Raw genomic sequence first — 12,462 nt, 5'->3', positions numbered from 1 at the left:
CTTAAGGTTACACCTACTATTTTTCCTTCCTATTGCTCGCTGTGTCGTCCACAATTTAAACTGAGCCATCTTTGTAAGTCTTTAGGTCTCCGCTCTGTAGCTAAGTACCGGCAATACACAGCTGATTTTTACCTTGCTCTTGAGGGATAGTCGCAATCTACCTGTCATTATACGAAGTTCTTGCCAAATGTGCTCCACCCCATTCTTATTCTTCTAGTTAATTCAGTCTCGTGGTTCGGCTCCACGGTTATTACCTGTCCTAAGCAGACATGGTATTTTACAACTTCAAGTGCACTATTACCTATCTCGAAGCGCTGTTCTCTTTCGGGGTTGTTGTACATTACTTTAGTTTTCTGCAGATTAATTTTCAGACCCGCCTTTCTGCTCTCCTTGTCTAACTCCGTAATCATGAGTTGCAATTCGTACCCTGAGTTACTGAGCAATGCAATGTCATCGGCGAAGCGCAGGTTAATAAGGTATCCTTCATTAACTCTTATCTCTAACTGTTCCCATTCTAGGCTTCTGAAAACCTCCTGTAAGCACGCGGTAATTAGCATGGGGAAGATTGTATCCCCCTGCCTTATACCCTTCTTGATTGGTATTCTGTTGCTTCCTTTATGAGCCCCGCCACGGTGGTCTAGTGGCTAAGGTACTCGGCTGCTGACCCGCAGGTCGCGGGATCAAATCCCGGCTGTGGCGGCTGCATTTCCGATGGAGGCGGAAATGTTGTAGGCCCGTGCACTCAGATTTGGGTGCACGTTAAAGAACCCCAGGTGGTCGAAATTTCCGGAGCCCTCCACTACGGCGTCTCTCATAATCATATGGTGGTTCTGGGACGTTAAACCCCACAAATCAATCAAATGCTTCCTTTATGAAGCACTATGTTTGCAGTTGATTCCCTGTAGACTTCTTCCAGTATGTTTATATATTCAAAGTGTCCGTTAATGCTTTCCTTTTAGACCAACGACGCTTACCCGACCATATGTAGGGCTGAATATCCTCAACTTCATTGCGTTCAGTCCACAGCGGGGATGGGGTCTCCCCGACTTTCAATAACCATGGCGAAGTGTAGGCCAGCCGGTCGTGTTCTTATTCTCCTCGCTCGCTGGATTCCGTGCCAACCGGTTGTGCCCTCGCGATCTCTGACGACAGTGCAGCTCTGGCCAACCGGGTTGGTCCTGCGCCACCTCTTGACGCCGGTTTCCGATGACGACGACAGCGTAGCTCTGGCCGACTGGCTTGGCCCTACGCCATCTCCTGTTGCCGACAAAAGCTCTCGCCAGTGGTGCCCCGTGCTCGGACTCCTGCGACCATGTTCATTTTTCCTACCTTCTCTTTACTTCTGTTTCTCCCTGTACCCGCACCCATATATATATATATATATATATATATATATATATATATATATATATATATATATATATATATATATACCTTTCAAACCTATTCTTTTAATCCCTCCTTACCCCCATTCTTTGTGAGCTACTGTTGAGGTGTCGCACCAGATGCAGACAGTTACGGGGCTCAGCCCGCCTAAGGCCTCCTCTGCCAGAGGGCTGGTGGGGCGAATACCGTAAAGAGTGAGAATGACATTGAACTGTCTGTTGGTGCTTGCTGATTCATAAGGGCTCCGATTGTCGGTTGCCTTGAAAGTGCTTCATCGGATACGCCTACCTCATAATGATGTCGCTGTGCCACGCAAAACAACACCATTTGATTTTTTATGTGTCTCGATAAAAGAATAGTGTGGGTGTGCTTGAAAATTCGCACTATAAAAGCTTACGAATGAGAAAAAGAGACGCGTGTTCTGTCTGTGTCGTCAGATCTGCAGATATGAGGACACACTATGGGGGGGGGGGGGTGCACTCTCCAGAGTCAGTGTTGGTAAGGTGGCGTGTTTGATATGGAAATAGTAAGTTTAATGGCGAAGCTCTCTCATATTATAGTATAAATTGCTCTAAATCGTGGAACACTTTCATAAACACTGAACATCGTTGCCCACATTTTTTAAACACATCAAAAGGGACAGCAGGGCCTTTCAATTCAGCATGCTGGTGGTATAAGGGGTGATGGCCAGTAGCCCGTCATTACCATTTCAGCCTAGTTAACATTTTCTGCCTGAATACGGTACTTAGTCGGCGACAGGATTACAGAGAGTTTAATGAAGGTGCGGTTCACCTAGTTATCTGAAGATCTGTCGAATCTACCATCAAGTTTATGTGCACGACAGAAGACCATGTTGACCTACCCATTTACCTTATCATCTATTGTGTCTATTGACCGTTATGTGCATTTCTTGTAATGCTGATCGGACTTCCGCCGTTTGTCCTGTTCGAAAGTAAGTTCTTTGCGATGTACTATTTCGAAGCTGTGAATATATCCCTGAATACTGGTTTGTCACACCTAATTTATGCCCTGTACATAGAGTAAATATTTTTTTAAAACAATACTCTTTCACACTCGAAACAGTTGAGCCGCGAGACAGCTCACCACTCTCCTATATGTTGAAGTACACAGTACTCTTCGATCGTCAAGACACGGTATTCCTAAAAGACAACCAATTTTCGACCACAAGCTCTGCTGCGGGGGTTGGTCTTTGTACCTTCATAGACAAGCTCGCGAAATGTTAGCGCATTTTGTGATGCCTCAAATTTGTAATCGAATATTTTTGTAAGCTACTGAGGGGCCCGAGAGTCGGGCAATACTGGTGCCCTCGCTAGCCGTGTCTTAACAAGCCGCTTGCTGGAAGAACTGCTGCATGGTCTGCATTCCGGATGACGACTGTGTTACGTTGTCAGCTGCACTTTCAACCGAGCTTTTTCGGGCGTTGTTCAACTTACAGCTGCGACTAAATAACTTGAAATAGTTGAAACAATGTCATCGCGTAGCCCATAAAGCACTCTGTGTAGCATTGCTCATGTAGCGCTGGTACTTGCAGCAAACAATTTTTCCCAATCTGTCTGAGGTCAAAAAGTATCCTGGGATTGTGCAACGGGTATGCCATTTACCTCTACGGATAAATATTTATTGAAACCCCTCGCAGGCAGTACTAAGTGGTTAAGTGTCATACTTGCTATCTTTTTACCAGAACCTAATTCTATAAACAAAATTGAAGCATGTATTCTGCCTAAATGTGTATCGTGAGTAACCCTAGCGCTGCACTGACATGACCTTCGCTTCGGCTAGTATTTACGTAGGCCGCACCCAACAACTGATGGAAAAACAACGGTCCCAACGCGCAGCATTGTTACGATCACTTATTGATTAGGTTAAGCACCGAAGTCGGGCATGCACGTATGCTAGCAAACAAAAATCTTCACGTTTTACCCATTCCAATGCGCGAAGAAAAATTTGTTCGCGAATGGAGCGTCGACAGACTCCCGTATCCCAAGCTCGCTTGTCAACCAGGCACGCTTAAAATAAACCTACTCAGCCCATGAAGAAACCCGCGTAGTCCCGACTCCTCTATCAAGGAATGATGCAGCAAGACAACTTTACCTGCTGGCTCGAGATCTCACACGCACGTTCTGGTCGTCTACCAGCTTCCAAAGGTGTCAATTTTATGAACTGGATCCTTCGCTCAAGCTAAAGCTACCATCACAGCTTTCCCGCTCCGCCCGCTCCGATGCGACACTGTTATGCCGCCTTTGGTTGGGTGTTGCATTTACAAAGGTGTACTCCTTTCGCACTGGTATGGCAGACACTCCTACATGCGACTACTGCGGAGCTGAAGAGACCATCGAACACGTCCTGTGCAGCTGCGCTTGCTACGACACACAGCGATGCCAGCTCCGGATGTTTTTGAATCAACTTGACCCCGGACCATTTTGTGTGCAGAAGATACTAGGACCTTGGCCATCTGCCTCAGTTGCGCAGAAAGCAACTAAAGCACTGCTACTTTACCTAAAGTCAACAAACCTGAGCGACCGCCTGTAGACTGTGTGTGCTCCCCGAGTGTGCTCGTGATTGTGTGTACCTTCTCATCTTTCTGCAACCTCTTTTCTACTCTTTATCCCTTCCCCAGTGCGGGGTAGCAAACCGGATGTGCGTCTGCTTAACCTCCCTGCCTTTCCTTGCATCTTTATCTCTCTCTCTCTCTACTCATCATTGTGGAGAGCCGTCTGCAAAGCCTGGCGCAACGGCGAGGTCAGTGACATTTGAATTCGCCCCGTCCTCGACGCTTTCTTCGTCGCTTGACCTGGCGGTGATCCGGCCGAAGTCAAAATGCGCAGCGTACACGACGTCGTCTCTATTTCTGCGGCTCGATGAACTACTGCCTAAATTGTGAGGTTATGATGGGGCCGACGGCATGGCGATGGTACCGGTAACATGCCTCTACACTTGCAACACACTGACTCGTACGCACAGCATGGCTAGCACCACACGAAACACAGTGAACACAATCACCGCGTGCGGATGGTTCTGTTTGGTAGCAGACGACGGCACTGGTCCTTACTGGTTGTGACGTCACGCACGCCATTGCGAAATGACGGTGGGCGGAGTTTACAGTTGACGACTTCTACGGCTCGTTTTAGAGGAAAATAATCTTTTACAGTCTAGTTTTCACACGTCTACACCCATGTTTGAACCTCTGCCTCAGTTTTTTATTGAAAACTGTAAATTGTTCGGTCATCATGTCATGACCGCTTTAAGAAACGCGTAAAAATGTCTACGCCCACAAGATTAAAAAAAAACGTGACTCATCCCTCCATCTAGGAACCGGCATTACACGAAAGTGAAACGGGTATTCACCGGGCTATTTGAGAGTTTATTGTACATTTTTTCAGCAACAGCAACAAATTGCTAAGTCAGGTGAAGAACAGCAAGCCGCTAGAAACTTGCAGCGCACACCTCAAGCAGAAAGCACGCACGAAATTAGCATAGACCGGACGAGTGCGGACTAACAAGTACCATATCTCCACAGTTCAAGCGCCCTGTTCACACAGAAAGAAAGACGCATGAAACGAACACACAAGTATACAGGTCCAGCGCAAACTATCACAATTCGTACTTCATCACACGGTGCGAGAAATTCCTATATGCGTTGTCGTGCGTCAGCAGCGCGCTCCTTACGTAAACGCGGCCGTGGCAGTGGCGGCGACTTTCGTCCTCTCCCGAATGACGAGTCTGATAAGCGCGTGCGCAGGAGGGACCACGCTCCGTGGAGGCGGCGACCATTAGATCGCCCCCAACGCACCCAACGCGAGACCATCGCGCCATCTCGCTACTGATACCGAAAACACGCTAAAGTTTTGGAGCTTTGAGGACCACCAAATGGTGTACACAAATGACTTCCCGTTAGCATCCTCGACAACTTATGCTCCATGGCATAAAGCCGCTATAACGTGGCATAGTGGTTAGCGCCGCGCCCTGTGGATAGAGAGGTTGCTGGTTCGACGCTGCACGCGAAATAATGTTTCCTTCTAGTTTTTGTAGGCTTTTAGTATGTATTTTACATCGTCATATCCTTGACGGAAATACGTAAGTGGAGATTAGGGGTACTGCGGTATAAAGGCTTTCGTGTTAGAAATATCCGTCCACCCACCTTTCTGCTATGTTGGATGATTATATGTGTGGTTTAACGTCCCAAAACCAACGTCTGATTATGAGATAAACCGTAGTGGAGGGATGCGAAAATATCGACAACCTCCAGTTCTTTAACGTGCACCCAAACCTGAGCATGCGGGCCTACAGCAATTTCGCCTCCACCGAAAATGCAGCCGCCGCCGCCACGATTTGATCCCGCGACTTGCGGCCGAGTGCCTTAGCTACTAGACCACTACAGCGGGACCTGCCACTCAAGGTGATCCATAAAGATAAATAAACAAATGAATAAAACAAATGTCCTCTTGGTAGGGCTGAGCTTGGATCACGGCGTAAGATACGTGACCTGCATGGAAGGCGTGCTCGACTAGATAAAGCAACAACGCGCGTCCATTGGCACGGTGATGGCAGCGGATATCCATCACTAGCAGGGCGCAAGAAAGAAAGGACATTTAGGGGCGAAGCTCCTAAAGGCGTGAATCGGTCTATTCCTTGTATGTATGTACGTGACCGCCTAAATAAGTATACGCAAAGCTACGCATGCCACGCGTGTCTACGGAACGTTTTAAAAACAGTCCACCGTGCATTGCTGCAGCATTTCTTCTGGCCCCTAATCCAAGAGACGTACCTCCACTGTACAAGGAGACTAGTATCAAGCTTAGTTTTTATCAGAGTCGCTGTCTTTTCCGGAAGACAAAGTGATGAGGGCGATGAAAATTTAAGTGAATCGTGTACATCAAGATGGATTCAAACCGCAAAAATTTCGACTAGTTGGTACGTTTTTATGATAACAGAGGGTTAGCGTACAGGTGGCCACACCAGAGAAGAGATGGGATGAGCATTGTCAGCGTTAGCGTTGTTCTGATACCTTAAGTCTATGTCTGCGAATCTACCTCCTTTTAAGGTTAATTAAGGTTTGTTGTTCATTCATCTGTACGTATAGTAGTAAACAATCGCTTTAAAATATAGTTCGACAAGCATGTTCTGACTAGCTCGCAGCCAAACACTAGATGCTCACACGATCACCGACAGCACCTGCCGTGACAGCGGCCATGGTGTACCAATGAGCGCAGGGAGACGGAAGAAAAGCATTCGCGACATCCTTCCTGCCCAATTGTTTTCATAATAAGAAATAGCCTGACCTTTTCATACCACATGCGCTGGAACACTTCCGCCTCGTCTTGTTTGGCGAAGCCGTCGCACCACCCGCGGATAAAGCGTGCGCAGAGCGGGCGCTGCCGCGTCGACCTTGCATAGAGCCTACGCGTCACACTTAAAATAAAATGAACATTTTAAATAAAAACTTTAAGGACATATGGCTAATGAAAGAAGCACGCAGACAACAACGCTGACCTGCTACAACGTTTGTTTTTCTAAACAGTGTAATGTATGCCTGCACAGTCTATACAAACGAGAAAATGAGCTACAAAAATGGTTTAAAAACTTCAATGATAACAATACCTAGGGTTTCATGCATGTCCCAAAATCAATTTATGATCATAAGAGAAGCTATAGTTGAAGGTTTCGGAAATTTAGACTATCTGGTGTTCTTTGATGTGCGCTGACATCACACAGTGCGCGAGCCTCTACCATTTCGCCTCCATTGAAATGCAACTGCTGTGGCCGGTATCAAACCCACGACCTTCACGATCAGCAGCCGAAAACCGTAACCACTTCTCGACCACGGGGGACTCGCAAACCAGTGATAAAAGTAATTGAATTGATAAAATATCTTCGCTAGCTAATTGTTAACGAATTCTTTTGGTTTTACAGGCCAGCAAACCACGATATGATTATTAGGGACGCCACAGCGGAGGACTCCCGAAATGCTTGACCATCCGGTGTTCTTGAGTGCACCTAATCTAAGCACGCGGGCTTTACACATTCCGTCTCAATCGGAATGTCGCCAACGTGGCTCAGATATCATCCAGTGACTGTCAGGTCGCACGCTAGCTACACGTTACTACACTACTACAAGTGCCTTAGAATATCGATGGTGTCTAAACAGCCAAGCTGTTTAAGCTAGCCGTACTTTGGGTGTGCGGCCTATAAAAAAACTGTCATCATAATGAAAGGGTACGTGCCAAGAAAATTGGATAAATTCCTCTACTTACCACTGGTCCATCAAAAAATGAAGAAAGGCAAAAGTTAGTCCACCAGCTGTGAAGCGATGGTGATCGCACTAAGACCCGAGTACAATACTTACGTGTCGAAGCAGGACACGCGGAGTACGCAGCTGCCAGCACACGTGGCAGCACTTGCGGCTCGCTGTTCATGGAGCTAGTGTGTTGCACTGAGATACAGAGTGGGGAGGAGAACGTCTACGGTGAAGGAATGCTGCATCCAAAAAGAGTTGACTGTTGTGTGACTTCGTGCTTTGCTCCGGTCCGCGTCTGCTTCTTCCTGTATGTTCTGTTTTGTTGCGCTCTCACGATGGTTATGTCGAATGCTTCTTCCGGTCGCTAACGAGTTAGCATGTAGTGCATGATGTTTACACTGCCAGCGTGGCGTTCCAAGTCTCACGCGCTTACCCAGGCCGCCCGAACTGGCTCGCCGGTGCGAATATCACTTAGATTGCGGCGCAAGCTGATGACCCGTGGTGCGCGTTTCGGGGAAGCTGCACGCATGCTATGCAAGTGATACACAGAATTCAGTGAAGAGATTGCGCCCTGTATGCGTCCAAAGACATGATAAGCATGTGCACGAGATCACAATTATGTAATTTTGTGTTTTTGTCGGCACAAAAAGCAAAGAAGCATTCACAGGCCCGTATTCGTGCAACAGTGAAAGAATGTCTTAGGATTTTCTTGATTAGACCTCAGCAGCTGATGATGCAGCCATTCTCTGCAGCAAACCTTCGTTGAGGCTGTCGGTCAAGGAAAAACACGGCAGCTACTGCAAGTCTTATTCAATGACCACCCGCTGGTTATAAAGAACGTATCGGCCAGCCAGTTCAGTCGGCATGTAAGAGCCCTCGAGTTTTGCAGTGCCACACTGACTGTGCTCATAGTAAACTACAGGTCAACTCGTTGGCGACCGGAAGCAGCAATCCCGCTCCCCAGATCTTTTCCTCCTCCCTCAAGGCATCAGCTCCGGTACCCGCCCCCTGGGTCCGAATTTCTCATCGCAAGCTTCCGCCTTTCTTTTCTTGCCTTTCCTTTAGGTTCTTTTCACTATGTATGTTCCCAATTCTTTTTCATGTCATAAATGTGAGGCAAGCAATGTCCCAATCAATCAATAAATAAATTTCTCTCTGTTGTTCTTTCTATTTCACAGAATCTTCACGACCGAAACTTTTAGGTCTTAGTCTTTTTTATTGCAATGCAAGGTTTCCCGTGCTAAGTGAGAGACATTATACGACAGGAATCGCAGGCAAGATTTATCAAGTCCACAAATACGCATCACTGTGAATAGGCCTATCTAGGATCTTCGACTTCCCAGTTCTCTCTTCAGTTGTACGACTTCACACTTACTTCGTCAGCAGAAGAACTTCATCTGTTTCATGCAGCAAGAACACGGGTTCGACTCTACCACGGCGGTTATATTCCTTCGGAGCCGGAGTTTAAGAACAGTGGTGTATTTGGGCCTAGATGTGCATCAGCTCAGGAGAGTTGCTTCTTGGGCAAGTTGGTACATACATAGTTAACAACAAAGCAAGCCACAAGACGTCGAACATTCTGTTAATCTGCTTTCTTCCGATTTCGACGTATTGTTGCTTTATTTGTAGGTAACTAAGAATGGCCCTCAGTAAACCACACATCTTCAAAGTTATGCTAGACTCTACTTAACCCCCCCCCCCCCAGCGGGTGCCTCATGTGTTAACTTGAACTTGGAACAATATTTATTTATTTATTTATTTATTATTTATTTATTTATTTATTTATTTATTTATTTATTTATTTATTCATTTATTTATTTATTAGATGACTTTATACTCCACCATATGCGGACTTCCTTCGATGACAGCCCATTTGGCCTGAAGCAAAAGCAGGTAAGAAAGCGGTGGGTTACATTTGGTTCGGGGTGTTACGGTCACTCTACCTACTACAAGTACAAATTGCGATGTTTTAAGGTAGATTCTTTTGCAGGGTAGTCCCTCCTGAACTTTCACCATGGATAAGTGTTTTCGGTGAACCTCATGATCAGGAATTACCTCGTGGTCTCAAAAAAAAACTTTGTGGTCTGGAAAATTAGGCGTCTGTGTGGCGTCAATCTTTTAGCTGTTGTTGTTTCTACGTATGTCTCTTTTTTTTTGTTCACCCGTGCTCTTCCATGGTCAGCGCCCACACTTTCAGCAGTTGATTTGCATGGATGAAGGCTAAGCAAACGTTGCGTACCAATGCTATAAAATATAAGAGGCTCTATATTCGTGAAAGTAACATCTGTTCGGGGGCTAGGTGGTACGATGTCGAAATCGATATAAAATGGTGTGCGTGACGCAGTACCAGTAGAAGTAGGCAGGACGGGAGTAGATTAAGGAAATTTTTTGAATACATCCGACTTTCATTTATGACAACACACAACGTGCCCAAGTATTTACGATAGTGTCACGCAATATATTCAAGGCTCTTTATCAACCCTAGAAATTCTAGCCTTTATTTTGTGTAGATAATCACAGGGTCATTTATCTAGACCAAGCTTCATGATCCCTGACGCTTCCAATATTTCACGTGACCGTCTTTTTTCTGGCACGCCCCGATGCTTTTGGCTCCTCGCAGAGTGGCTTGCAATCAGCGCATGATCTGCAAAAATGACGATATGTAGGGTTTAACGTCCCATTACCACCATATGGCCACGAGAGACGCCGTAGTGGAGGGCTCCAGAAATCGAGATTACCTGGGGTTCTTTATCACGGTGAACTACAATTTACTGCCAAGTGTTGTCCATTACTTGACCTAATAGCATACGAATGTTCCAGCCGGGCCCGTAGCTAAAGGGGTGCTCTAGACTCCCCGCCCCTCGAAATTCGGATGCAAAGAGTGTTTCGCAAGTTCTTCATGGCCTTCAATAGGTGCCCCCCCGCCCCCGCCCCCCAAAGAAATGACTACGGGCCTACCTTCAGTGGGCGCTTATTCAAGCATCTTCCCGTTTGGCCACATAGCCGAGTCGCCGTTGAAGACCATTTGTATATTTGTAGCTGGTAGTGAAGCTTAATATGTCGAAATTGAAGTATAGAGGGGGAAGGCGAGGATTTCTCGTCGTGCCCTACGTCCACAAACTTCTGTATGGGATCAAGAAAGTGGCGGCCTATTCAGAAATTTGGCCTGAATGGTTTTTGTTGAAGATTATCTGCTACCCACCTTGAGTACAAAATTTATGAATTCTTTTTTATTTCTAAGACGAGTGCTTTGTAAAATTTGTACTAGCCTGTTCACGCTTTTTTTTTTTCGCATGCTGACACATTGCAACAGTTTTGTTGCACTGAAATTTTTCACCCGGTGACATCCTTCCCTTTGGGCAAAATACTTTTCTTTACCATTGTCTATTAACTTACTAGCACAGAAGCTAAAGCATTTCGGTAATTCTTTTCTTGTGAGCATCAATAGTGAAACTCTAACAATTTTGTTTTCCTGGTACAACTGTGCTACTTTCACACTCCTGTGATAGCTAAAATGGTATATAGAGCTGCGGTGTTTGCGAATAAAGTACAATGAGTTGCTGGCTTGCTGTAGAGGTAGCATTTTTATGTTTTATTATTTGATCACCATCATCATCATCATCATCAGCCTTATTTACAGTAAGGTAAATCCGGAAAAATTACCAGGAGCACGTATCTTCTCTTGGCAGCAGATTGATTTTTATCATATACCTTTTAGTTTCTGTTTAAATGAAAAATTATAATCTGAAAAGAAATAGAAAACAAATAGCATCCGAGTAGGATCTTCTCGGAAAATGGTCAAATGGTTTTCGCTTGCGTAATTGCAAATAGCGAGGTAAACTTTACTAATTTCCGGCAGATTGCTGGGCTGGGCTCCCGCCTAAGAGTTAAAGATGAGGCCGTGTATCCCGGCAGCTTTCTCGGCCTGCTGAATCATCCAGAGCTCCTTCCTCACATGGTTTCAGTGTATTCAACACATGTATACACACTCCAAAATAAACAGGCGCGAAGCGAATGGAACACGCTTCACGTACTTGTGAACCAATTCAAAGGTTTTTTTTTTTTTTTTTTGAAAGATCGATACCCAGGGAAGACGATTGCAAGAGTCGCCCCAACCCTTTGAACACACGGGTGGATGATTCCCCCGTCCTTAATTTATTTACCCCAGTTCCTATTATTTTGTTTCGCGACTTTAGTAGCAATCTATCTGTCGTTTATTTTTACCTTCATAGTTCTGTGTGCATTGCGAAGGGCAGGAGTGGTTTTACTCGACGATATGAATCCAGAGCAGACATCTGGTTTTAAGTTATAGACCGCACTCGTAACAAAGCTTTCTCTCTTTTTTAATTTGGTGCATTCGAGACGTACGTGGGAATAATCGAAGTTGATGCCCACTTATGACGATGCCTTACCTGGTCACGTAGGACAATCAAAACTGGGAATGGCGGACAACGACGTACGTCATGGCCACCGGGTGGAAGTGGTACCTGCTGCATCCTGTGCTTGCCCGGATAACAGCCCACGTGGCACCTTCGGTAAGCGCACGCGTTGAACACGTCAACCTTCGTGAGCTGCAAGTAGTCGTATTCATGTCATATACCTTTCTTGTAGATTCAGAAATATTGATAAAAACAGGTCAGCCGAGTTCCTGCAACGTGTCTGCAACTGAGCCGGTATAGTTTCTAACGCCTAATATAGACAAATTGACATTTAACGCAGTTAGCCGGACACTGTAAGGTCATGGGATCCCCTGTAACAACATCAATTCATTAACACAACATATGAACTGGTAGTTAGTTACGAACACGTGTGTGTGTGTG

General features: G+C 45.8%; 1 protein-coding gene and 1 long non-coding RNA gene across 4 annotated transcripts in view; one reads left to right on the top strand and one right to left on the bottom strand.

Moving 5' to 3' along the window:
• LOC119167456 (protein-cysteine N-palmitoyltransferase HHAT) overlaps nucleotides 1-12,462 on the top strand; it is a 63,225-nt gene that overhangs the window by 15,457 nt on the left and 35,306 nt on the right. For both annotated transcript variants that reach the window (XM_075866251.1, XM_037418929.2), the window contains exons 3-4: nucleotides 9,468-9,535; nucleotides 12,067-12,177. In XM_075866251.1, coding sequence (XP_075722366.1) covers nucleotides 9,468-9,535; nucleotides 12,067-12,177 — 179 coding nt within the window. The remainder of the gene's footprint in view (nucleotides 1-9,467; nucleotides 9,536-12,066; nucleotides 12,178-12,462) is intronic.
• LOC142765381 (uncharacterized) overlaps nucleotides 10,114-12,462 on the bottom strand; it is a 112,491-nt gene continuing 110,142 nt past the window's right edge. For both annotated transcript variants that reach the window (XR_012884218.1, XR_012884219.1), the window contains exons 3-4: nucleotides 12,055-12,213; nucleotides 10,114-10,286 (exon numbers count right to left, since the gene is read on the bottom strand). This is a non-coding gene — a long non-coding RNA (uncharacterized LOC142765381). The remainder of the gene's footprint in view (nucleotides 10,287-12,054; nucleotides 12,214-12,462) is intronic.

This window comes from Rhipicephalus microplus, chromosome 6 (assembly GCF_043290135.1).
Source record: "Rhipicephalus microplus isolate Deutch F79 chromosome 6, USDA_Rmic, whole genome shotgun sequence".
Lineage (NCBI taxonomy): Eukaryota > Metazoa > Arthropoda > Arachnida > Ixodida > Ixodidae > Rhipicephalus > Rhipicephalus microplus.
Note: the sequence above shows the minus strand (reverse complement) of the source record. Positions and strands in the feature narration are given on the sequence as shown.